The sequence below is a fragment of the Nyctibius grandis genome, chromosome 6, assembly GCF_013368605.1.
Source record: "Nyctibius grandis isolate bNycGra1 chromosome 6, bNycGra1.pri, whole genome shotgun sequence".
Lineage (NCBI taxonomy): Eukaryota > Metazoa > Chordata > Aves > Nyctibiiformes > Nyctibiidae > Nyctibius > Nyctibius grandis.
This window is the reverse complement of record NC_090663.1, coordinates 1,858,868-1,886,254: the sequence shown is the minus strand read 5'-3', so window position 1 is coordinate 1,886,254 and position 27,387 is coordinate 1,858,868. Positions and strand designations below refer to the sequence as shown.

The 27,387-nt window shown below is 44.9% G+C and overlaps 1 protein-coding gene across 4 annotated transcripts in view; it reads right to left on the bottom strand.

Moving 5' to 3' along the window:
- Nucleotides 1–158: 158 nt before the first annotated feature.
- The window catches only part of ALMS1 (ALMS1 centrosome and basal body associated protein), an 87,167-nt gene continuing 59,938 nt past the window's right edge, over nt 159–27,387 (bottom strand). For 2 of the 4 annotated variants that reach the window (XM_068403963.1, XM_068403965.1), the window contains 9 exons: nt 24,841–25,005; nt 19,472–20,667; nt 14,861–14,975; nt 12,481–12,735; nt 11,101–11,345; nt 8,698–8,881; nt 8,418–8,481; nt 5,047–5,146; nt 159–575 (listed from right to left, as the gene is read on the bottom strand). In XM_068403963.1, the coding sequence (XP_068260064.1) occupies nt 531–575; nt 5,047–5,146; nt 8,418–8,481; nt 8,698–8,881; nt 11,101–11,345; nt 12,481–12,735; nt 14,861–14,975; nt 19,472–20,667; nt 24,841–25,005 (2,369 nt within the window). In that variant the 3' untranslated portion in view covers nt 159–530. Of the gene's footprint in view, nt 576–5,046; nt 5,147–8,417; nt 8,482–8,697; nt 8,937–11,100; nt 11,346–12,480; nt 12,736–14,860; nt 14,976–19,471; nt 20,668–24,840; nt 25,006–27,387 lie in introns of those variants that run through there. The other 2 variants (XM_068403964.1, XM_068403966.1) reach the window with 2 other exon arrangements.

Below are 27,387 nucleotides of genomic sequence, written 5' to 3'. Positions count from 1 at the left end.
TCTGTGTTGGGTGGAGTAAGAGGTGATTACAGCCCAGTTTCTTTAGATGTTGTCCACACAGACAGCGAAGATACATTCCATGATCGCAGCAATGGTTACTACAAACCAATCTGATGTTATTTATTTAAGGTTTTTTTGCAGTACAAAACATTACAAGTTTTCTACATTGAGATAGGAAATAAAAAAAAATTTTAAAAAATCGTTGTTAAAAACAATTTAAAATAAATATATAAAACTGCTGTTCCAATCAGGTAGTTGCATTATGAACCAAGCACTTCCAAACTGTGTTTACTTTGGAAGTGCACACCACCACTACAAAAACCAGCCACTTATTTAAAAACCTGTCATTCATTTCAGATCACTGATTCGTAAATAGAGCAAGATCATATTAGTACAAACACGACACAATTGAATACCACAAAACACACGCTGCACAAGTATTTACTGCGTTATCTTTTTCACATCACAATCACCTTTATGCTGCAAGTTTACTAAGCACGAGACACCTTCGTTTGAACTGCAGATCTTACTCAGTTCCAAGTCACCTTCCTCCCTAAGACGTGGTTGGTGATTTTCTGAAAAATAAAAACAAAGCGAGAGAGATGAGTATGATTCCTCTAAGAATTGCAGAATCAGTCACGTTGGAAGAGCCCTCTGGGATCACTGAGTCCAACCATTGCCCTGACACCACCATAGCAACTAGACCATGGCACTAAGTGCCATGCCCAGGCTTTTCTTGAACACCTCCAGAGATGGTGACTCCACCACCTCCCTGGGCAGCCCCTTCCAATAGCTAATGACCCTTGCTGAGAAGAAATGCTTCCTAATGTCCAACCTGAACCTCCCCTGGCGAAGCTTGAGGCTGTGTCCTCTTGTCCTATAGCTATATACAACCCTGAGCAGCCTGAAGCAGGTGAAAAGGGAATGTTATTTGCAGACTCTTCCAAAAATAATCTGGGGAGGCATCGTATAAAATAACTGTTAATAGAATTTAAAGAAACAAAACAAAACAAAAACCCCACAGAATACTTTGTGTGAAGAGTCACTGGCTCGTGCAGTTAAACTGTGGAACTCTGCCCCGCGGTGCTGCGAACACAGGACATTTACACTTCACAAAGCAAGTGGACAAATTCATGAAAGGAAAAAAGCCACCAATCCAAAGATGGATTCAAAGCCCCTTGGACACAAATCACACCAGACTGTCAGAGCACCTTGGAGCAGTACTGCTAACGCTGGCTCTGTTGTGGTATCTTCCCCAGCCACCTGCTAGCGTGACCCATTCTTATGGCGATGAGCAATCCAGAAGATGAAACACCACATCGTTCTGCGAGCTCAGCCAGCAGATCACTGACGTTTTGAAGCATGGAATACATATTACGTGGCTTTATAGAAGTGTACGATAAAGTAAGAGCTTTGGGTAACTCATATTACTAACAGCAGTGGGAATGATACAGCCACAACCTGATGAGACCTTTTGCATCACACAGATGATCGTAACACGAAGCTCAGCTCTTTACACACACGCATACAGAGTATGCAGGATACATGTATATAGTATATACACATGGTGTATGTAGTGTATATAGCAATACAGAACATACTCTGCTTACATACGTATGTATAAAAAGCAGCAAAGCTGCTGACATGAGTATCAGTGTAGAATCTAGGGAAATGATCATCACTAGGGAAGCCAGCCGGTCTAGGGAGTGATGGTCCCTCTGTACTCGGCACTGGTGAGGCCGCACCTTGAATCCTGTGTCCAGTTGTGGGCCCCGCACTGCAAGAAAGGTGTTGAGGTGTTGGAGTGAGTGCAGAGGAGGGCGACCAAGCTGGGGAAGGGTCTGGAGGGTCTGACCTCCGAGGAAGGGCTGAGGGAGCTGGGGGTGTTTAGCCTGGAGAAGAGGAGGCTCAGAGGTGACCTTAGTGCAGTCTACAACTACCTGAAGGGAGGTTGTAGCGGGGTGGGAGTTGGCCTCTTCTCCCAGGCAACTAGTGATAGGACAAGAGGACACAGCCTCAAGCTTCGCCAGGGGAGGTTCAGGTTGGACATTAGGAAACGTTTCTTCTCAGCAAGGGTCATTAGCCATTGGAAGGGGCTGCCCAGGGAGGTGGTGGAGTCACCATCTCTGGAGGTGTTTAAGGAAAGACTGAACATGGCACTTAGTGCCCTGGTCTAGTTGACATGGTGGTGTCAGGGCAATGGTTGGACTCGATGATCCCAGAGGTCTCTTCCAACCTGATGGATTCTGTGATCTGTCCCTAACACTTCATGAAGCCTCAGAAGGGCTCAAAATGCCTCACCCCACAAACCCTCTGATCAGTCCTTACAGCTCACGGACCCTTTTGCAATCTAATAAGCAAACCCAGCCAGCAATTAGATGCTATCTCCCTCTTTGCTCCACCTCCAGGAAGTGACTACAAAACAAAAAACCCCAACATGTTGCTGACAGGAGGGAAAACACAGCCAAGGGGATGAAAAACAAACATTAAAAAAAAAAAATGACTGTAAAGCAGCAAGCAAAGTGCAATTCAGCTCCACACCTCTAGAAGCATGTGCTTTTTCCTTTGGGGTAGTGACACCTTGTGGCCCCTGTCTTGCATAGGCTCTAAAGGACATGTCCACCCACGAATAAAATAAAGTGTTTAGTGTTCCTGAATGCTAATATCTTCTTTTTTTCTTTTTCAAGGGGTAGAGGGAAGTACATACATTAATAACTTTGCTATCCCCTTAATGGAGGTTTCTCCTGTGCTCCCTATTTACCAAAATCACAAACTTACTACATCTAATGGAAAAGCCTCAATAACGGCACAAATTTCTATCTAATAAACTCAAAAAATTCATTTTCACTTCACTTGGGTTGAAAAAGTTATGATTTATGCTGCCATCAGATCAGAAATCTCTCTCGACTATACGGTTTTCAAAGTCACAGGGCATGCACCATCCCCTTATCTGACTAGTATAATTTTATGCTCTATTTGAAATTAAAAGTACAAAAGCAAAGGGATACTGGGATAGAACATCAGTCCATCCTGTGATAAAAATAACTTTGCTATCTCAATAAAGTTAAGCATTTAACAATTGGAAAGATTAAGAATGCCTGTGCAACCCTCAGCTGCCTTCCAGCACAGGAATTTTGATGTTTCCAGTTATATATGAGCCCACAACGTTCCCTCCTGAGGATCCCGTCCTCACTCAGTGCTGACAGTGCCGTTATTTCAGTTTCCCTTCCCACTGCACTGCCCCACATTGCCACTGCAGCACAGAAATGCCTTAAAACCTGGACACTAATTTAAGATCATTATCCTACAGCTCATGACCAAAGACACCCTGTCTGTCCCCCACAGTAGCTGTCGTTGCTCACACTGGAAACATGCAGTTTTGTTTGTTTTCTCCTCACAATACACTTCTAAGAAGCTGATGTTCATTTTTCTTCTGAAGCATCAGCCCATAAATTACAGCAATATACAGTTCACAGAATCAATCAGGTTGGAAGAGCCCTCTGGGATCATCCAGTCCAACCATTGCCCTGACGCCACCATTGTCCCTCTGTACTCGGCGCTGGTGAGGACACACCTTGAATCCTGTGTCTAGTTGTGGGCCCTGCACTTCAAGAAAGATGTTGAGGTGTTGGAGCGAGTCCAGAGGAGGGCGACCAAGCTGGGGAAGGGTCTGGAGGGTCTGACCTCCGAGGAACGGCTGAGGGAGCTGGGGGTGTTTAGCCTGGAGAAGAGGAGGCTCAGAGGTGACCTTAGTGCAGTCTACAACTACCTGAAGGGAGGTTGTAGTGAACTGGGAGTCGGCCTCTTCTCCCAGGCAACTAGAGATAGGACAAGAGGACACAGCCTCAAGCTTCACCAGGGGAGGTTCAGGTTGGACATTAGGAAGCATTTCTTCTCAGCAAGGGTCATTAGGCATTGGAAGGGGCTGCCCAGGGAGGTGGTGGAGTCACCTTCTCTGGAGGGGTTTAAGAAAAGACTGGACATGGCACTTAGTGCCATGATCTAGTTGCCATGGTGGTGTCAGGGCAATGGTTGGACTCGATGATCCCAGAGGGCTCTTCCAACCTGACTGATTCTGTGATTCTCCAGTAGAGCAAAATGAAGAATGACGACTCCAGGCTTTGTTAACCATGGTTGCAAAGTTAGCTGTGAATTGTGTAAGCTAAATCCATCTACAGCAAAGGTGCAGGAGAGCAACACCAGCAGTCTTTAGTTCAAAGAGCCTGTCTGTGGAATACCTTCTTTAAACATGCCCCACAGTCCCTCTGTTCTGCCCTCAGCACTGCCCTAGACCTATTTTGTATGCTTTAATCAGGAACATGCTCCCTTGTCTTTTATTCTATAGACCATGTGTAGGTACTAGAAGAATTTCAGGTTAAGTAGGAGGATTTTTTGTTCCAAGTTTCGCTAAGCTTGACTGCTTTGACCCTGATTAAATGCTAATAGATCTTCACCACCTAGAAGTTGTGAAATAATACCACAGAATTAACATTTACTAAATATTACTATAATGCTTGTGACCTCAAGAAAAACTAATTCTAAAGCGTTCCAGTATGAAGCGTTGGAGCAAGTCCAGAGGAGGGCGACCAAGCTGGGGAAGGGTCTGGAGGGTCTGACCTACAAGGAATGGCTGAGGGAGCTGGGGGTGTTTAGCGTGGAGAAGAGGAGGCTCAGAGGTGACCTTATTGCAGTCTACAACTACCTGAAGGGAGGTTGTAGTGGAGTGGGAGTCGGCCTCTTCTCCCAGGCAACTAGTGATAGGACAAGAGGACACGGCCTCAAGCTTCACCAGGGGAGGTTCAGGTTGGACATTAGGAAGCATTTCTTCTCAGCAAGGGTCATTAGCCATTGGAAGGGGCTGCCCAGGGAGGTGGTGGAGTCACCATCTCTGGAGGGGTTTAAGAAAAGAGTGGACATGGCACTTACTGCCATGGTCTAGTTGACATGGTGGTGTCAGGGCAATGGTTGGACTCAATGATCCCAGAGGGCTCTTCCAACCTGGTTGATTCTGTGATTCTGTGATAAATACTTGACCAGAACACCTACCGTTTTGTAAAGCTGTGCTTTCAGGCGGTAGGAGTTGTATTCCATTTTTCTCTTCTCTTCCTCTCGCTTCTTCTGCACCTCCGGCAGCTGCTCGTAGATCCTGAAAAGTAAATATAAAAAGTCACTATTTGTGACTTGGGTGGAAGGAACTTATTGATATAAAAAAAAATCCTCCGTTTTATCTTCAACTTCCATAAAAGGCAACTGGCCAACGACACCATAGAAACATTTATTTGAGGGTTTACTAGTGTCACACAGGAAAAACGTGGAATACATAGTTGTGATACAGGAAATTCCCACATCCCATAATGCCTTGCAGCACCTCCTAAAAGCAATATTTATAACATTAAAATGACCACACAGCTGATATGATTACCCAGCTCAGCACACAGTCAGTGCACCATTCCAGTCTGGGTTACCTGCTGCCATCTAAAGGAGGGACCCGACAGCTGGGATGGCAGCGTACTGCTCACACCGCCTGCCCCAAATCTTCCTTTGAGATCATAAAGCTTTACTAATTTCACAACAGTGGTTATCAACAGGCTGGGCGGAGAATGGATTGAGAGCAGCCCTGAGGAGAAGGACTTGGGGGTGATGGTTGACAAGAAGCTCACCATGAGCCGGCAACGTGCGCTTGCAGCCCAGAAGCCAACCGTGTCCTGGGCTGCATCCCCAGCAGCGTGGCCAGCAGGGCGAGGGAGGGGATTCTGCCCCTCTGCTCCGCTCTCGGGAGACCTCCCCTGCAGTGCTGCGTCCAGCTCTGGGGCCCCCAACATCAGAAGGACATGGAGCTGTTGGAGCGAGTCCAGAGGAGGCCACGAAGATGCTCAGAGGGCTGGAGCCCCTCTGCTGTGGAGACAGGCTGAGAGAGCTGAGGCTGTTCAGCCTCGAGAAGAGAAGGCTCCAGGGAGACCTTCTAGCACCTTCCAGTACCTGAAGGGGCTACAGGAAAGAGGGAGAGCGGCTTTTTACAAGGGTGTGGAGTGACAGGACGAGGGGGAACGGTTTTAAACTGAAAGAGGGGAGATTGAGATGAGATCTGAGGAAGAAATTCTTTGCTGTGAGGGTGGTGAGACCCTGTCCCAGGTTGCCCAGAGAAGCTGTGGCTGCCCCCTCCCTGGCAGGGTTCAAGGCCAGGTTGGATGGGGCTTGGAGCAACCTGGTCTGGTGGAAGGTGTCCCTGCCCGTGGCAGGGGGTTGGAACTGGATGGTCTTTAAGGTCCCTTCCAACCCAAACCGTTCTGTGATTCTATGATCAAGAAATAGGCAGCTTCAAAAACATTGTGGTTTATGGGAGGTGGAAATGAACGATGTTCAAAAGTGTCAGTCCTGTAATATTTAAAGCAAGACAGATCCTACTATAACTCCTTTCTTAATATGCTGATTTGATAACCAGCAAATAGACAAAACCACCTGTTACAGATACAATACTGCATCAAAAGGCATATTCTTCTAAAGATTGTTCCATTCTTACATCACTGTAACATCTTCACATCATTACTGTTAGCACTTCAAATATTTTTAAAACACATCTATGCCTTCAACTCCCATTATCTGAAAGTGCTTCCACACACTCCATTCTGAACACTGCAAATCAATGTTCAGCCCCACCAGCCAGGATTGGCATCTTTGACTTGGTCTTGGTACTAATTCCAGCAGGAAAATGTCATACTTCAGACCAGCAAGAGAAGCAAGGAAGGCAACTGTGCATCAGTTTGCACCCATTTGCTATTTAGTCAGTACAAGTCAGGTGTCACTTGCAGGTTTCAAAGGAGAGAAGGACGAACCACAGAATCACACAATCATTTGGGTAGGGAAGGACCTTTAAGATCACCAAGTCCAACCATTAACCCAGCACTGCCAAGCCCACCACTAACCCATGTCCCTCAGCACCACATCTACACGGCTTTTAAATCCCTCCAGGGATGGGGACTCCACCACTGCCCTGGGCAGCCTCTTCCAGTGCTTGACAACCCTTTCAGTGAAGAAATTGTCCCTGATCTCCAATCTAAACCTCCTCTGGCACAACTTGAGACTGGTTCCTCTTGTCCTATCGCTTGTTACCTGGGAGAAGAGACCGACCCCCCCTCGCTACACCCTCCTTTCAGGCAGTTGTAGAGAGCGATCAGGTCTCCCCTCAGCCTCCTTTTCTCCAGACTAAACCCCCCCAGGTCCCTCAGCTGCTCCTCATCACACTTGTGCTCCAGACCCTTCACCAGCTTCGTTGCCCTTCTCTGGACTCGCTCCAGCACCTCAAGGTCTTTCACGCAGTGAGGGGCCCAAAACTGCACCCAGGATTCGAGGTGCGGCCTCACCAGTGCCGAGCACAGGGGGACGATCCCTGTCCTAGCCCTGCTGGCCACACTAGTGCTGATACAAGCCAGGATGCTGGTGGCCCTTGGCCACCTGGGCACACTGCTGGCTCATGTTCAGCAGCCATTGACCAACACCCCCAGGTCCTTTTCCACCAGGCAGCTTTCCAGCCACTCTTCCCCCAGCCTGTAGCGGTGCCGGGGGTTGTTGTGCCAGGAAACAAAGTGATAGGAAGCTGCACAAGAATGTGTAACTAAGGCAGAATCAAAAAAGCAAGGATCAAATCCAGATCTCAATTAGTACTGAATTTTACCTCCTAATTCACCAGCATCAGCTAGGGAGAGCCACACGCATTTGTAACTTCTACAGTCCCCCACACAAATGTGTTTCCCAGTCCATCAGAGATCACAGAGGAACTGATAAGCAAGCAAATACACACCCAACAGCAAAAAAAAAGGGGAAAAACAAAACAACCTCACTCCTTCCAGTAACGTCCCTTCCTATGCATCCCTATTTTCCTACTCTCTCTGCAGCTGCTCTTAGGTCACCTTTTCCAAAAATGTCACTACCCACATTACCACTGCAGAAAAGAGGAAATAAATCACATTTTGATGCTCATTTTACTCCTCTGATGCTTTGCTGGAAGGCAGCAGAGGGTGCCAGGTCTGTGCATGTCTTACTGGACAGGGGCAGGGACACCTCCAAGATTTGGGGTTTTGCTTTACTACCATCTCACCATTCTCTAAAGGCTTTTGCCATTCTCGGGCTGCCCTCAACAAAAGATCAAGATTTACCCCTCACAGAATCACAGAATCAATCAGGTTGGAAAAGACCTCTGGGATCATCGAGTCCAACCGTTGCCCTGACACCACCATGTCAACTAGACCATGGCACTAAGTGCCATGTCCAGTCTTTTCTTAAACACCTCCAGACATGGTGACTCCACCACCTCCCTGGGCAGCCCCTTCCAATGGCTAATGACCCTTGCTGAGAAGAAAAACCCTTTCTGAGAAGAAAGGGTCACTTATCTACCTAAAACAAAATTTTCTTAACCTTACCGTTTAGACCGTTGAACCATTTCACTCTTTGGAATTGTTCTTCTCTTTTCTCTAAACAGAAAACCTAAATGGAAAATTTTGAGACAAGAGAATGGTGAACAAGTCTGCTCCTCACAAAGAATGCTACTGCAACAATACGACTTCTTTGCAAGCTATGGATTCTTATAAACAATAACGTTAAATAATTGTAATACTTCTATTGAAAATACACACACCCTTAAGAATAATGTGGAAATTCATCGATTCCTAAGGAACATAAAGAGAAGAATCATGAAAGTACCTCTGTCAGCCAGCATGTGATTTGCATTCTTGGAGCCCTTTCTCTTCTCTGGAGGATTAAATAGCTCTCCTCGTTCGGACTGCAGCATGCTCTGTATCCTCCTTTCCTCCTTTACAAGCTTCAGATGCTTCACACGCTCTCCAGAGCGGGAGATGAAATCAGGGCGATGCGCTGCAAGAGCCTCCTAAGATGGGATGACATAAAACAAAGGCTGAAGTGGCCAGACTGTCTCCCTACAGCTGGAAGGGAATAATCAAAATATCAAACACCATGACCAAAGCATGGAAAAAAAAATCCCATCAACGTAGTATTTGGTAGAACATACAGAACCTTGTATCATTAATGCTGGGTAGATCCTTAGAGACCCCGTTTAACAAGCTATTTGTCAACAAATAGAAAACTAACTGGCCAGAAAGAAAAAAAAAATGCTGAAATAATTAGCAAAAGGGACACAAATCTCTTCTCGAAAAGGCATAGCGAAGTTCACAAAGTTGAGCCCATAGAAGACTCTGTAACTTATCACAGTCTCCCTTGTTATAAATCAGTGGGAACATCAATAGTAGTGATTTTGGATCAGAAGTGGAATTTTAAAAGCGATCTCCTAATCCCTGTGTTTGCCACACTTCAACTTCCATCACAGAGCAGTCTCTGAGCACGTGAGCAGATGCAACCGAAACTTCTGAAGTGCACCTAAAATTGGCACTTCTTAAGTTAGATTCCACTTGCTGTGGGTGAACACCTTCAAAAATATTTCACAGAATCAACCAGGTTGGAAGAGCCCTCTGGGATCATTGAGTCCAACCATTGCCCTGACACCACCATGGCAACGAGACCAGGGCACTAAGGGCCATGTCCAGTCTTGTCTTAAACACCTCCAGAGATGGTGACTCCACCACCTCCCTGGGCAGCCCCTTCCAATGGCTAATGACCCTTGCTGAGAAGAAATGCTTCCTAATGGCCAACCTGAACCTCCCCTGGCCAAGCTTGAGGCTGTGTCCTCTTGTCCTATCACTAGTTGCCTGGGAGAAGAGGCCGACTCCCACTTCACTACAACCTCCCTTCAGGTAGTTGTAGACTGCAATAAGGTCACCTCTGAGCCTCCTCTTCTCCAGGCTAAACACCCCCAGCTCCCTCAGCTGTTCCTCATAGGTCAGACCCTCCAGACCCTTCCCCAGCTTGGTCGCCCTCCTCTGGACTCGCTCCAACACCTCAACATCTTTCTTGAAGTGCAGGGCCCAGAACTGGACACAGGATTCAAGGTGTGGCCTCACCAGTGCCGAGTACAGAGGGACGATCACTTCCCCAGACCGGCTGGCTACACTATTCCTAATAGAGGCCAGGATGCCATTGGCCTTCTTGGCCACCTGGGCACACTGCTGGCTCATGTTTAGCCGGCTGTCAATCAGCACCCCCAGGTCTCTTTCCGCCGGGCCGCTCTCTAACCACTCTTCCCCCAGCCTGTAGCGCTGCGTGGGGTTATTGTGGCCCAAGTGTAAGACCCGGCACTTGTTTCTGTATGCTACACACATGTTCTGTATGCACATTTCTGTATGCTACACCTGTAGTTTTCCACAGATACTGAGTGATCACACCTGATCTGAAGTGCACACTGTATATGCGTGTGTATATATACACACACACACACTGTTTGCACTGTACGAATTAAAGTCCATTTTAATCACACACCACGTACATCACACAGCATTATTTCTGCATGGAAGCAATATGACTTGACATTATGTCAGCTACATTCCCTCTAGTTCCTGAAGACAAATGATTTAAGCCCTAAAATACTAGAGCAATTAAAATAGATTAGCATATTGTGAAAAGCCACATTACCATAACCAAACATGACTGACAAATTCATTGGTTTTCTTACTTTTTTTGTTGGGTTTTTTTGAAGGAGGAGCAGTCTGTAACATGTTGACTTCTGCTGATTATAAAGGTGAAATAAGGAAAACAAAACCAAAAAGGAGCAAAATGTGTTTCCACAAGACTCCTTATTGCAGTCTACAACTACCTGAAGTGAGGTTGTAGTGAAGTGGGAGTCGGCCTCTTCTCCCAGGCAACTAGCGATAGGACAAGAGGACACAGCCTCAAGCTTGGCCAGGGGAGGTTCAGGTTGGACATTAGGAAGCATTTCTTCTCAGAAAGGGTCATTAGCCATTGGAAGCGGCTGCCCAGGGAGGTGGTGGAGTCACCATCTCTGGAGGGGTTTAAGAAAAGCCTGGACATGGCACTTAGTGCCATGGTCTAGTTGACATGGTGGTGTCAGGGCAACGGTTGGACTCGATGATCCCAGAGGTCTCTTCCAACCTGGTTGATTCTGTGATTCTGTGACTCAGCGTTACTCCTGAAACCCTACTGAGATCCCAGCAGCCTTACAGCACAGAGTGCCTTTACCTGTAGCGTAAGCTTCACAAACGGTCGTAAGGACCTGCTCTCGGCATCTCTTGCTGGAACTGCTGGCTGAAGCACGTTGCTGTGCTGCTGCTCTTGCCAGTTCTTCTCTCGGAGAGGCTCTCTCCAAGGCTTTGTGCTGGTCAACGGTTCAAACCAAGAGGGACCAGGACCCGAAAAGCAATTGGAACGGTTTTCTTTCCTAGATTCAGATTTCAAGTCTCCTGCTTGGACAAACCATGAAACTCCTGTTAAAAAGACCACAGAAGAGAAGCAAGATTTGTAGACAATCCATGTGCCTATTTTCCATCCCCATCTACTGCCCTTCACGCCCAAGGTCTTAGCTAAATCCAAGCAGTGGCCTAACACTGAATAAATACTTCAGTTTAATAACGGTGGGACTCTGTAGCAGACACCTTTGGCAGTTTCAAAATAATTCTTCTACCAAGTGTCAGAAAACCAGCAAGTCCTTATCAAACAACACTTCTCAAAAGGCACAAAATGGTTTAGTTTGCAAGTTTCTCTCTTTAGACAGAACAGTTATTTATCAGCAATTACATATTTTTAAGGAGTCTCTGTGCTATCCTAAACCCTATGTTTTTTTAATAGCTGTTTTTGAAGATCAAACGCTTTACATCTTCTAAATGTTAAATACGTATCCAAGAATTAGATTACTCACAGTTTACACACATAATGGGATTTGAATACATCAGCTAGTACTCTGAAGAGATATTCTAAATTTTCTAAATTAAACCGGTATGAGAAAGAATGACTTGTCCCTACATCAACAACGATGACTAAGGAAAACATTTTTAAACATTTAATCATGACATTGTGAAGACTGACAGGAAATTTAAAAAGAAAACCAAAACACACAGTCAGGAGGCTACACCATCAGTCTAAAAATGCAACTCTAGCTAAAAGAGGGAGACGAGTCTAGTTCTTCTGGCACCACAATCTTCCCTCAAGTACTCCCCAAAAATACTTGTTCTTTGAAGCCTCAACACATGAAACACTAAGTACAACTTTGACCAGTTACTCAGAGGTCAACAGAACCTTTTATACTTTGAAAATCAAAATTAAGTATCTATATGATTCCCACCTCACTCACCTTTCCTTGCCTTATTCATTGCTTCCTATTTACTACCTTTACTGGCCAGGTTGCATCTAACAGCTTGATCAATGCCATCATCATAGAGCACTAGAGAGCTCACTTGACATCGTGGTTTTGTTTAAAATTCATTGATTACGAACAGAGTAAGAACTGACTGTACTAGTGACAGACTACTCCGTGTCCTAGCTAATCCTCCTCACATATTTTGCTGGTTGCTGTTGAGAGGTACAGCTTCTCTGGTCTGCTGAGAAAGTGTATTTTGGACTGACCTTGTGGTAAATGCAGCCTGCTCCTTTTCGTCCTTTTCTCCACAAAAAAATTGCCTGGCCGTCCCTTCTGCTTACCCTTGCTTCCTGCTGCCTGATGATCTGTAACCACACCATCTGACTTTCCAAAAATACCACCAACACGATGCCAGGGTTCCTGTGGCCGTTGATTTGGCTGGCTAGATCTTGGGGTAGGAAAAGTCACACCAACGTCTCGAGTGTTTCTCTTAGTTGCACTGTTCACAATCTCCAAGTCTCCTGCAGTTGAAAACGAAGCAGTAACATTCTTATTCCAGAGCAGCTGGAAGTACTTCAACATCAGCACGTGTGACATGCATAATTCAGGGGGTGACCCTCCATTTTCACTTGGTAGCTGAAGCATCACTTTCTTTATCCAGTCCTCAGAAGGCAAAACCCTTTATATTCCCACTTCCAATTCAGAGAGACTTTACAGTGACTCAGGATTGTTACTACATAGAATCATAGAATCGTTTGGGTTGGAAAGGACCTTTAAGATCATCAAGTCCAACCGTTAACCCAGCACTGCCAAGGCCACCACTAACCCATGTCCCTCAGCACCACATCTACACGGCTTTTAAATCCCTCCAGGGATGGGGAATCCACCACTGCCCTGGGCAGCCTGTGCCAGTGCTTGACAACCCTTTCTGTGAAGAAATTGTCCCTGATCTCCAATCTAAACCTCCCCTGGCACAACTTGAGGCCGTTTCCTCTCATCCCATCACTCGTTACCTGGAAAAAGAGACCGACCCCCACCTCACTACACCCTCCTTTCAGGTAGCTGTAGACAGTGATAAGGTCTCCTCTCAGCCTCCTTTTCTCCAGGCTAAACACCCCCAAGTCCCTCAGCTGCTCCTCATCACACTTGTGCTCCAGACCCTTCACCAGCTTCGCTGCCCTTCTCTGGACTCACAAAGTTCTTAAGATTCTTTTTCTAGCTTTGGTTAGACACCCTTAAGCATCACCTGGCTTTCTTTTAAAGGACAGACCCTGGCCCAGGTTGCCCAGAGAAGCTGTGGCTGCCCCCTCCCTGGCAGTGTTCAAGGCCAGGTTGGATGGGGCTTGGAGCAACCTGGTCCAGTGGAAGGCGTCCCTGTCCACAGCAGGGGGGTTGGAACTAGATGGTCTTTAAGGTCCCTTCCATATGATAATGTGAGTAAAATTAAAGTGGTGTAAAACGAGCACCCCAAGGAAAACAAGCTTTTGTTTTGCCCCCCATATATATGGGGAGAGGGAATCAAATTTGGAATTATGGGGAGAGGGAATTAAGCTTTTGTTTTGCTCCCCCATATGCATGGGGAGAGGGAATTAAACTTGAACCAACTATGCCCCCCTTGCTGGGGACCTGAGCTGACTCTCTGAAGAGTCAACTTCAAATCTGCTGCAGAAAGACACAAAGGCAGGTCAACATATAGCTGTACATTTTGGACAGTGGAACTGCAGGTTTTTATGGACCTCTTTATGCAGTGAGTCCCATGCAAAACTATGTTCTAGCTATAGAAGATTGGTTTGCCCACAGCACTACAAGTATTTAACAAAAACACCACCATGAATATTTAGCAGAAACATATAAAGTGGAAAGTGTCAACTAACATTCAAAAAGACATAACTGGACATGGCACTTAGTGCCATGGTCTAGTTGACATGGTGGTGTCAGGGCAATGGTTGGACTCGATGATCCCAGAGGGCTCTTCCAACCTGGTTGATTCTGTGATTCTGTGATCTTGAAAACAAGCCATGAAAATACTTTTCTGATTCAATCCATTTGCACATGAAAAAAAAAAGCGGTAATAAAGAAATAATTGATATGGTTGATGAATAAAACACAGCCATTACTCAATCTGATGATGGGAACTTGGCGTGTAAATGAAAGCAATGAAGAAAGTGATAATTGCCACCAGAAAAACCCAAATGCAGAACTCCACCAGTCCAGGATCAGCTTATGTTTTAAATGGAATATAACATCCAAAACATTACCAAGGAGAATACAAAACACTGCAGTTGCCTTCTGAAACAGCATATGACTACAAAATACACTCTGTGCATAACAGATGTCTTGTGGAGAAAACATATAAAAAAATGCAGTTAGTCCACCTTTACTATCAAAAAGAATCAGAAGCTTAGGTTAAAAAACTAATAAGTAAGTGAGAAAAGTGGCTACTACTCAAGCAGACCAAGAAAGGAAATGAAATGACTCATTTTAATTAGAAAACATCATCTCTCTCTCAAAGCAGTTGAAGTGAATTTGAAGAATGCTGCGTGTACATACCCATCACCAGAAACATGCAACAGACTTTGGAGAATGGTTTCCAAAGAGATGAAAGGCAGAAGCAAATACAGAAAAGTCTGGAATTCAACAACTAACCTGCTTGGATACCTTTGTTTAGCATCCGTGTCCGTCGCTTGTTACTAAGAGCAGAGCTTGGCCCCCAAGAGCTGATGCTTGCAGAAGTTGAGTCTGATGAAATGGGGATTGTTTTCTAGAAAGAAAAAACAAGCAAGAGAACAGAAATTCCTGAAATAGTAACTGAATTGAACAGAAAGCAGGTTTTAAACAGCAAAAAAGTTATAGTCATCACTGTTGTACCTAGGTTCTATCGTTTAAATTTAGATGTTCACCACAGGCTGATCAGTGTCTCATTGCTATGCCACACAACAGTCAGCTTTGACATTATCCTCACGCACCAATGCACTTTCTGCAGCCCGTACCAGCAAGAAGAGTGAATGGTTTTGCAGTCTACAACTACCTGAAGGGAGGTTGTAGTGAAGTGGGAGTCGGCCTCTTCTCCCAGGCAACCAGCGATAGGACAAGAGGACACAGCCTCAAGCTTCACCAGGGGAGGTTCAGGTTGGACATTAGGAAGCATTTCTTCTCAGCAAGGGTCATTGGACATTGGAAGGGGCTGCCCACAGAGGTGGTGGAGTCACCATCTCTGGAGGGGTTTAAGACAAGACTGGACATGGCACTTAGTGCCATGGTCTAGTTGCCATGGTGGTGTCAGGGCAATGGTTGGACTCGATGATCCCAGAGGGCTCTTCCAACCTGATTGATTCTGTGATTCTGTTTCTGTAGGCAAGAGCTTGCCCGCGATCAGATTCTGTAATGTGCTGAGCATCCTCCAGTTCGTTTGTCCAAAGGTCCTGAGACACTGTAGCCTGTCAAGACAGACTTACAAAACCCCTTTGCTGTGGCAAGGTCATTTGTCGGCTGTACTTTCATGAAAAATCGCCAAGTGTGAAATATTGCTGCTGTGGAAAGAGGGAGAATAAACATCTAAACTGAATCCTATATTCCTACCCTCTCAAACCAAAAGCCTTTAAAGGTTGCTGGGTTTCCTGGAGGGACAAACTGCCTTGACAGATCAACATGTTGCTTTGTACATTCACAATGAACTCGCAAGAACAAAGTTCCTTTACAACGTCACCCTCTGATCCTCATTACATGAAGTTCTCCAGGTGGAGAAAATTAAACTCAATAAAAATAAGAAATAGAAGACGTGTGTCCAGTTCTGGGCCCCACACTTCAAGAAAGATGTTGAGGTGTTGGAGCGAGTCCAGAGGAGGGCGACCAAGCTGGGGAAGGGTCTGGAGGGTCTGAGCTACGAGGAACGGCTGAGGGAGCTGCGGGTGTTTAGCCTGGAGAAGAGGAGGCTCAGAGGTGACCTTAGTGCAGTCTACAACTACCTGAAGGGAGGTTGTAGTGAAGTGGGAGTCGGCCTCTTCTCCCAGGCAACTAGCGATAGGACAAGAGGACACAGCCTCAAGTTTCGCCAGGGGAGGTTCAGGTTGGACATTAGGAAACATTTCTTCTCAGCAAGGGTCATTAGCCATTGGAAGGGGCTGCCCAGGGAGCTGGTGGAGTCACCATCTCTGGAGGTGTTTAAGAAAAGACTGGACATGGCACTTAGTGCCATGGTTGAGTGCACTAGACAGATGTAGTAGATATGTAACTTCTTTCAGAGAACAGAAGTGAATTTGAATATGTGCTCAGCACAAGGGAAAATGGTATAAAGTAAGGAAAAAACCCCAAGATAACCCACTTACACGTGCGTATCAGCCCGCAGAAATTAATCTAAGCAGCCATTCAGCACTGAATATTGACATGAATATTCCTGTTTGGACTCGAATATTCCCTGCAGTGCTTTCAAAGCCCTTCAGCAGTTGAATAGTGCAACCTTTAGCTTTGTACCTGCTACCAGATGGCAGCTTGAAGGGTGCTTTAGAAACTACAGAAACTGGAATAGATAAAAACCTTCTGGGATGGGTTCAGCATCTATAAATAAAAAAAAAGCTGTAACCAAGTTTTCTGGAAGCAGAGCTGACAATAGGCTCGTCAAAAACGGAGCTACAAAATGCAGCACTTGCCTGAAAGATTCGTACAACAGTCTCTCTAGGAGTAGGGCCAGATAAATAAATATCTCTCTCTGAACCACAGATATTTGTAACTAAATTAAAAAAATAAATCTTAATTTCCGTTCTGCCAAACATCACAGAAATTACCAAATTCTGGATGGTCGCACTCAAAGAGTTACAGTCAGCTGCTTGATGTCCAGGTGGACACCAGTGACGAGTGGTGTTCCTCAGAGCTCGGTATTGGGACCGGTCCTGTTTAACATCTTTGTCGTTGACATGGACAGTGGGATTGATGCGCCCTCAGCAAGTTTGGGATGACACCGAGCTGTGCGGTGTGGTGACACGCTGGAGGGAAGGGATGGCATCCAGAGGGACCTGGACAGGCTGGAGAGCTGGGCCTGTGCGAACCGCATGGAGTTCAACAAGGCCAAGTGCAAGGTCCTGCACGTGGGTCGGGGCAATCCCAAGCACAAACACAGGCTGGGCGGAGAATGGATTGAGAGCAGCCCTGAGGAGAAGGACTTGGGGGTGATGGGTGACGAGAAGCTCACCATGAGCCGGCAATGTGCGCTGGCAGCCCAGAAAGCCACCCGTGTCCTGGGCTGCATCCCCAGCAGCGTGGCCAGCAGGGCGAGGGAGGGGATTCTGCCCCTCTGCTCCGCTCTCGGGAGACCCCCCCTGCAGTGCTGCATCCAGCTCTGTGGGCCCCAGCATCAGAAGGACATGGAGCTGTTGGAGCGAGTCCAGAGGAGGCCACGAAGATGCTCAGAGGGCTGGAGCCCCTCTGCTATGGAGACAGGCTGAGAGAGTTGGGGCTGTTCAGCCTGGAGAAGAGAAGGCTCCAGAGAGACCTTCTAGCACCTTCCAGTACCTGAAGGGGCTACAGGAAAGCTGGAGAGGGGTTTTTTACAAGGGCATGGAGTGACAGGACGAGGGGGAACGGTTTTAAACTGAAAGAGGGGAGATTGAGATGAGATCTGAGGAAGCAATTCTTTGCTGTGAGGGTGGTGAGACCCTGGCCCAGGTTGCCCAGAGAAGCTGTGGCTGCCCCCTCCCTGGCAGTGTTTAAGGCCAGGTTGGATGGGGCTTGGAGCAACCTGGTCTGGTGGAAGGTGTCCCTGCCCATGGCAGGGGAGTTGGAACTAGATGATCTTTAAGGTCCCTTCCAACCCAAACCATGCTGTGATTCTAAAATTTGGATTTTAAAATTAATTTTGCCATTTTGCCATCAATTTTCTCTCACTCCTTACCTGGGGCAGGTCATGTGTCTATATGTATTTATAAAAAGAAACTACACCATCAGATAAAACATACTACATGGTAAAGCCATATGGGTTCAACGCAACATTGAGCGCTGGGAACAGTGAGCCTTTATTCTCATATAAGTATTGCTGCAAGCAGTTACCTCACGGATGATTTTAACAGGCAAAAGACTAGATGTTGTTTTTAAGGTCCAAACAGACATTGAAAGGTTAGTCTTATGAATGGAATATGGAATAAAATAATCTCAAAATACTACAACATGCAAGAAATGTTGGATCCTAACTTCATTGTTAGATGGTCAGTGTTCTGATTAATGGTCCTCATGTTGCAAAGTTTACAACAATTTTATTTTACCTTTAAATAAATATTATAAATAAAAATATTAATGAAATATTTTTAAAGCATTGTTAGTCTTGAAAAAGACTGTTTCTCCCCCAAACATGCATTCGTTAGCTTACTGGACACACAGACTGAGTTTGAGTTGTTTCTATTAAAAAAACCACTTATTTCAAGCAAATCTATTACTAATGATGACACCACCACTTTCTTCTGGTAATACGAAAAAAATAAAAATATTTCTCACTTGTTCCTGCACTTTTCAGTATTAATGTATATTACAGAACACCAAAACTCTGTAATTTCTTACTATAATCACCAAATCCATGCCAAGGCCCCCTTTCAGGCAATTAATTTTCATTTCTCCTCCAAAGGGCAACAGTCAAATTCAACTGAAGTAATCGGAAAGATTTTCTCCACTTTAAAACAGCTTTACTCCAGACTTTTCACCTAGAATCCTTTGGGCCAAGACTTGGTCTTTTAATATGCTAAACTGCCAGATACAGAAGTGGAAGAAGCTTACAAGCAACACTCAGCAAGATAAAATAATTCCAATATTTAAAATAGACAAACAGTAAGAAAATTCAAGTAATAATTCCAATTTTTATGCAATAGTATTTATCATTGCCCAGAGATATTCAGGTAGCAATATGCAGTCAAAATCTACCACCTCAACTTAACACTGTCTTCAGAATTGCTACAGCACAGAACCTGCAGGTAACTCGAAATCAGATACAGCAGGATCTTGCTTCCCAGGATAAATAAAGGACAAGAAAAAAAGACAAATAAGAACAAAGGGAATGAAAGCACAATTGATGTTTTAAGATATTTTGATCTCGTCCTTGTTCCTGGAAATGCAGAGAGACTTGTTAGAGCTACTTAGATCAAAGACAGAAGCCTACTATATAAACAACACTCTGGGAAATGATAAATGCTTCTCCAAATAACAAACTCCTACTGTACAGCAGTTTGAGTTCCTGTAAAGACCAGTTAAAATTGTCTTTTGGTCTAACTGCCCACATACCTGCATCTCTTTCCTTTTCCCGTGTCTCTCCGAAGTAACCTTTGGATATTCTACCCCCACCACTTCGCCACTTCCATCGTTCCACTTCTCAGAGCGACTTTTCTGGGAGTTGATGGTAGAATAAAGCTGACAGAGTCTCGGTGACACCCGCACTCTTTCATGCCCAAAAGCCCTGATGAGCCTGGCAGTGTCGATGGTGGAAATGGAACTGCTCACCTCAGTCTGAGTAGCAGTTTCCGTCTCTGTTTGGGTCACCACATCTGATTCGGAGGTGGTGGAACAGATCGTGGTGCCGTCACCTCTACTAAGCCTTGCCTCTGAGGAAGTGTCACTAGGAGTTTCCAAGTACTGCTGGTGCTCCAAAATTTTATTCATGTTGTGGGTAATTTTCTCTCTTGACCTATTTTTCCTGAGCTCAACGAGGCTATTTCTGTCACGGGTGATACGTGGCCTTTCTTCAACACATGTTGCATTAGGCTCTAAGGTACTTTCAGACATGCTCTTTTCTGGCAATCTTATTTTCTTGTGTTCTCTTCCCTTTATTTTCTTTTCAGAAACATTCTTTTCAGATTCTGTTGGCATTAGTGTATGCTTAATGGGATTCTGAAGGACCCTGGCCAATCGATCGAGGCGTTCAACAAGGGACAGTTCACCATTACTCCTAAAATCATGGTGCTGGTGTCTCTTCTGGCACTCTAAAAACTTAATCCAGAGTTCATCTAAGCTACCACTGGAGTGGCTTCTCTGCCTCGGTGGTAGGTCTTTCTCCACGTTCTCATTAAGGCAAGTCATTTGGTTACACGGCAAAGGATAACTTCTAGCTGCCTCTTGTTCTGCTTCTCTCCTGCCATGTTGAAGTAGTTCCTTCCCTGATGTTTCATTCCCCAAAGCTGTGCTAACATTTAGATCCTCACTCTTGCTGTAATCTGCTTCTGCAGGGAGTGGAAAGAACTCATTTTCACCATCTTTTCTATGACGAACAGAGAAACTACATTGATGACGACGTGCTTTTTTCTGATTCTGCAAGACAGCACTTGAGGAAGGTCCAGCACGTCTAATACCAGACCTGTCTTCTGACACCTCGCTGTTCGACAGAAAGTCTCTCTCACGCATGGGCATTGGATGATGAAGGTAGAACTGTGCAGATTTAAAGACTGAATGAGCGGTTTTTACAGATTTCGAATGATCCGTGTGTTCTAGAAGAGAAGAAAACACTTTAGATTTTTGTTTCTTTACAGGGAAACACGTAGCAAACAGCAAATCTTAAACAGGATGATTTTCATCTAACACTTTCCAATCACTTCAAAAGATTAAAAGCAGGAATCACTGTACTCATTCGTGAAACACAAGCCTAGAAATTAAGTTTCAGCATTATTAAAAGTACATCAATAATATTTTCTATCATTTGCAACACAGCAGTCTACAACTACTTGAAGGGAGGTTGTAGCGGGGTGGGAGTCGGCCTCTTCTCCCGGGCAACTAGCGATAGGACAAGAGGACACAGCCTCAAGCTTCGCCAGGGGAGGTTCAGGTTGGACATTAGGAAGAATTTCTTCTCAGCAAGGGTCATTAGCCATTGGAAGGGGCTGCCCAGGGAGGTGGTGGAGTCACCATCTCTGGAGGGGTTTAAGAAAAGACTGGACATGGCACTTAGTGCCATGGTCTAGTTGAGATGGTGGTGTCAGGGCAATGGTTGGACTCAATGATCCCAGAGGTCTCTTCCAACCTGGTTGATTCTGTGATTCTGTGAATCCAAGAGAATATTACATCCAACTGAATCTGAAGGAGGGATCTAGTTACACCACAGGTAATTACCCTGACCAAAATCTGAACTGAGTCTTTATTTATATTTATAGAAACTCATGACAGGCAGCCACAACTCATTTTGCCTCTTTTCAGGCAAATGCCCAGGGAGTACAAATGTCCCCTAAGGCTATGCCTGAACATCATCTCTTAAGTGACTCAGAACAGCACTATATATAAGACAACCAATACCACTCCCAGAACCATCTCTGATACCACACCAAGATCTATCCCTGCGTTGCTTTCAAGCTCAGATGACACACTTTAGTTCAAAGGGAGCAGTGAAATCCCCCCAGAATATGCTCCTATCTGAAATTACAAAGGGCTATATGCCAAAATCCAATTATAAACTCATTTGTAATTGACACACATTAAGTATGCATGCAGCACGTCCATTCATTGATCCAGCAAAAGGGTGGTGAGTCCCACAACGAAGCCTCTCCCTACCCCAGGAGGAAAACACCAACCCACCTCATCAAGAATCACAAGCTGTTTGTATAAAACCTTAATTCCACATGGGGAAAAGTGATGCAAGATAAGCTCAGGAGAGGTTAGGATTGCATGAATTCACACTGTTAACAGTGCCTCACAAACCTTACTTTTATTTAGCTGCTTATTTTCCTTACATTTTATACTTCTCTCCCCTTCCCAACACTGAGACACTTCAGTGTAATGTCAAGATCATGAGTAGCATAACCAGACCCAGTCTCACTAACTCTGAATTGGAGGAATTTGTCTTCCCATACAAGGTCAATGTTTATATATAGTCATGTAAGAGGATTCCTCCACATCCTCCTGACAAATGAGATCAGGCTTGGGAATACTCGGCAGAATTTTGGCTGTTTCTGTGTTTTTAAAAAGTTACCAACAAAATGGAAGGAATGCAAACAGGCAAAAAATAAAAAAGTTTCTCTGTATAAACTTATTTTTAAGAAAATGTACATAACTTGCATAATTTTAAGCTCTAGACAAGCTCTGTGGGTAGAGGTAATCTTTTATTAGAGCATCTAAAAATATAGTTGAAGAAGTCAGAGAAGATTTTAGACATGCAAGTCTCTTCAGAAAGCTTGCTTACATTTCCAGCTGTACCGGCTGGTTTAACAAAATATTATTTCTATTTATGGTTCTTTTCTTGCCTGTGTCTTTAGACCATCACAGCTACAGAAAAATAATATTAGATAGTTTTATATCAACACTTGTGCTTCCCTTTCATTTTTATTCAGGGTATTCAGAGAGACAAGTATCCACTGATCTCTGCTTCAACATGATCTTGCTGCAGATTCTTGTTCAGAGAGCCATGACACACCATTCTTTTTCTTCTGAGTTTGCCTCAGTGAATGTAGAAAAGCGTTTTTCTATCTTATTCCACTTGTTTCCATATCCTTGCATTTTATAAACGCTCACAGATAATTATTTCTTCCATTAGAAAAACTAGGTTAGCACAACATTGTCTTTATTGTTGCACTAATTCAACTATTGGTCCCATGTACACTCACCAAACCAGTAAAATTAACATAAAATAATGAAATTGTGTCTTATGCCATCAAATTATCTTCTGGAAATAAAAATTATCTTCTGGAAATACCAAAATCTCTCCATTCTGAAGGGAAAACCTTCAAAGAAAACCCCTTCTAAAGTGAAATACTCAAATCACCAGAAGGAATCCCTATCAACACTGCTCTGTGGGGTGACCTTACCCCAGGCATATCGTGCTGCCTGCTTAAAAAGGACAACAATAATCACACTGAGGTACTCCATAAAAATCTGTTTCATTAAATATCTTCATGTAACAAGTTTATGTGATATTGAGAAAAATAAATGGGCTCCCCAAACCCCTATGTGACTGCCTAGAAGAGAGCAGGAACTCTCTAATTCAGAATCCATTAGGCTGTTCATGTGTTGGTCCCATCCCTCATTAACAGTCACAATTATATTACTTCCTTGCAATTTGCTCACTCTGTTTAATATAGCACATGTTGCAAAATACTGTAGTGTGCAATAAAGAGCTTCCCTGAGGAATTAATAGCTGCATTTAGGAGAGAGAGCAACCACTCAGCAATTTTCTCTCTACAGTTACTTCTCTCCAGGAACAAGATGCAGTTCTCAAACACAACAAAAATCCTCAGCCCGACTCAGACTCGAGGGAATTTATCAGCCACTCAAAATCATAGAATGAGGTTTTGTACAAAACGAGTGTCCGTCAGGACTAATTTTAGCTCCTGTCATGAGATGCAGTGTGAAAATCATCAGTTAGCACAGCATAATTTCATTTTGTCAGCATTCTCAACAAATACAGCCTTAAAGTAGGCTACTATAGCAGCAAACCCTGACCTTCATCCCTCAGAAGTACCATCCAGCAAGGTTAAGGGAGGGGAGGAAGAAAGAGACATCGGTCAAATCAAATTAAAATTCAGTTAAATACCAACATCACAGAGATACTTTATGTGACATCACAAGACCTCAGGGTGTTTGTGGGCAGGAACACAACCCCAACCCAATACACAGAGCCATCCCACCTGATCGACAGCCAGCTAAACATGAGCCAGCAGTGTGCCCAGGTGGCCAAGAAGGCCAATGGCATCCTGGCCTCTATTAGGAATAGTGTAGCCAGCCGGTCTAGGGAAGGGATCGTCCCTCTGTACTCGGCACTGGTGAGGCCGCACCTTGAATCCTGTGTCCAGTTCTGGGCCCCGCACTTCAAGAAAGATGTTGAGGTGTTGGAGCGAGTCCAGAGGAGGGCGACCAAGCTGGGGAAGGGTCTGGAAGGTCTGACCTCTGAGGAACGTCTGAGGGAGCTGGGGTTGTTTAGCCTGGAGAAGAGGAGGCTCAGAGGTGACCTTAGTGCAGTCTACAGCTACCTGAAGGGAGGTTGTAGTGAAGTGGGAGTCGGCCTCTTCTCCCAGGCAACCAGCGATAGGACAAGAGGACACAGCCTCAAGCTTCGCCAGGGGAGGGTCAGGTTGAACATTAGGAAGCATTTCTTCTCAGCAAGGGTCATTAGCCATTGGAAGGGGCTGCCCAGGGAGGTGGTGGAGTCACCATCTCTGGAGGGGTTTAAGAAAAGCCTGGACATGGCACTTAGTGCCCTGGTCTAGTTGCCATGGTGGTGTCAGGGCAACGCTTGGACTCGGTGGTCCCTGAGGTCTCTTCCAACCTGGTTGATTCTGTGAATCTGTGATTCTGCTTTTACTTACCAGGGAATTTCTGTCATTGTCCACACTGGCATCCTTTCTACACTTAAAGAAAACTTTGCACTTCACAAACTTAAGAGCACCTTAAAAAAAACAACACAAAACTCAAAGAAACCCAAACTCCACCAAACCCCAAAAATCCTACAAAGGCTCCGATAAGCCCTGGGGCCACTGGAATGCCAGCAAATACTAACGGCCAAGTATTTGGGCAATCAGGGAGAAGGAGAAAGATAAATGAGTCAAATTCAGCATCTTCAGGCAGACTATCAGGAGTATCATGAGACCAGAAATCATGGATCCTGAAATGTAATTCTTCTGCTCTACTTTCTTACTTATGAAAACACATATAAAATTACACACACACACTGCAACTACCTGAGGAAGCTTCCAGTGGTATCACTTGCTCCTCAGCCCAGGCTAGCTTGGGCTTGGCCCTCTTACTGTAGATTCCTTCTTTAAGCTTGATAGCTGTGCTGTCTGGAGGATTATCATCCCTTAACACTTTTGCTGGAAACCTTGGAGGAAGAGCATCATTTGACCCTGCAGAGCAAGAGAGCAACAATTATGAGTAAAAAGAGGAAGCAGGACAAATAGATACAGAAATTTCACAACAAAGAGCTCTGAAAGAAAGGCTTTTATCCAAGTATTAGCACCAGCATATTCACCCACCAACAATCATGATCCCCAGTGAGAAGTTCTAGTGACTAACACAGCAATAGTAGGTATTGCGCCGTATTGTTTCTCATGATCTTTGGTGACAAGGTTCCTCCCTGAGAGGTAGATAAATTTTACCTGTTCTACTAATGAGCAGAGAGGAATACAAGAAAATGAGCATTAGACAAGCCTGCTAGGAAGCCAGGCACAGGACTTGGAATCTCCAGACTCCCTCCTGCTCACATTAAAATTCCAGACATTTTCACTGGCTGATGTAAATATCTATTTTCCAAGCTCAAAATAGCAATGGAGAAAAAAAAATGGAAGACTAGAGCAGGTCTGTATAATCTCTAAACAAGAATTCAAGACAACAGCAGCAGAGCTCTCTTACCATCATATCACTGTCTCCTAATGTTAGAAACCTAAAATGGCCCCTAACTGATTTATCATCCTTGTCAACACAGAATCACAGAATGTTAGGGAGTGGAAGGGACCTCGAAAGATCATCTAGTCCAATCCCCCTGCCGGGGCAGGATTACCTAGACCATATCACACAGGAACACGTCCAGGCGGGTTTTGAATGTCTCCAGAGAAGGAGACTCCACAACCTCTCTGGGCAGCCTGTGCCAGTGTTCGGTCACCCTCACTCTAAAGAAGTTTTTCCTCATATTTATGTGGAACCTCCTGTGTTCCAGCTTGCACCCATTGCCCCTTGTCCTGTCAATGGACGGCACTGAGAAGAGCCTGGCTCCATCCTCATGACACTTGCCCTTTACATATTTATAAACATTAATGAGGTCACCCCTCAGTCTCCTCTTCTCTAAGCTAAAGAGACCCAGCTCCCTCAGCCTCTCCTCAGAAGGGAGATGTTCCACCCCCTTAATCATCTTCGTGGCTCTGCGCTGGACTCTCTCTAGCAGTTCCCTGTCCTTCTTGAACTGAGGGGCCCAGAACTGGACACAATATTCCAGATGCGGCCTCACCAGGGCAGAGGAGAGGGGGAGGAGAACCTCTCTCGACCTGCTAACCACACCCCTTCTACTACACCCCAGGATGCCATTGGCCTTCTTGGCCACAAGGGCACACTGCTGGCTCATGGTCATCCTGCTGTCCACTAGGACCCCCAGGTCCCTTTCCCCTACGCTGCTCTCCAACAGGTCTGCCCCCAACTTGTACTCATACATGGGGTTGTTCCTGCCTACCTGGTTACATTCAGTGGACTTACTCAACCAAATTTCCCTCAGCTACTACTCGTGAGTAGCTGCAGCAGGGAGTTAAAAAACCCAAAATTTACTGTTTAATTCTGCTGTACATTTTCTAGAACCTTGCACTGCCTCACACGCATGCTGAATTTTTATACCTAGCATCATAGTTTCTGCAAAACAACAGACTCGCATCACATTTGTTTCTCTCATTTTGATCATATTACAAGAGACAGACTGGAAAAAGGTACCGAGCAGAGACACGCATAAACAAATAAAAGCACAATTTGTGGCTATAATGACTAACCTGGGCACTTACTGTCACTGTTGTATCAACCTACTCCCCTGGGGCACATCTGGACCTGGACATCTCTGTAATATTAGTTTTGTCTACAAATAACTTTGGATGTCAAAAAGCTCTGGCTGAAAACAACCTGCAAAGAAGATCTGCAATGCTTAAGTGATGTGTTCTTTACGTACAGGAGAGAACTGAAAAATAACAGCAGGCAAAGCAAAAGTTGATGAATCACAGAGCACCCTTTCCTCTGGTAAATGAGAACTGGTTTCTAGTGGGAGATGGGAGGATGTGGGGAAGAGGTGAATATGTATTTAAACCACAGTTATGAATTACATTGTTTATAGAAAGGCTTTCTACACTGGAATTCCCCAACACGGAGGAAAAATTCAGTACTGAGAAAGCTGTTATCTGAAATGTGTGTTGTATTATGCAGGTATTTCAGACTGCACGCATACCAAATTGATAAAAAAGGGGGAAAATGTACATAAATAAGGGAACTAAAAGAAGGAGAGCTGGCAGAGATATGAAAGAGTCGAAACTGAATAGTACTTCCCAGAGGAAAGCAAAGAATTATCAAGCTGTAAAACATTGAGCCTTGTTTCTTTTCACTGCCAGACTGGAGCACTAACATCCCTTGCATCAAAGAAATTGAAACCACAGCCGTCAGTCATAGACTCGTACATCTTTGTTCTGAAGTGGTGTGAACACGAACCAAGACGTTCTTCTATTACAATCAATGCACCTACTCTAAACTAGTAGGACAGAAGA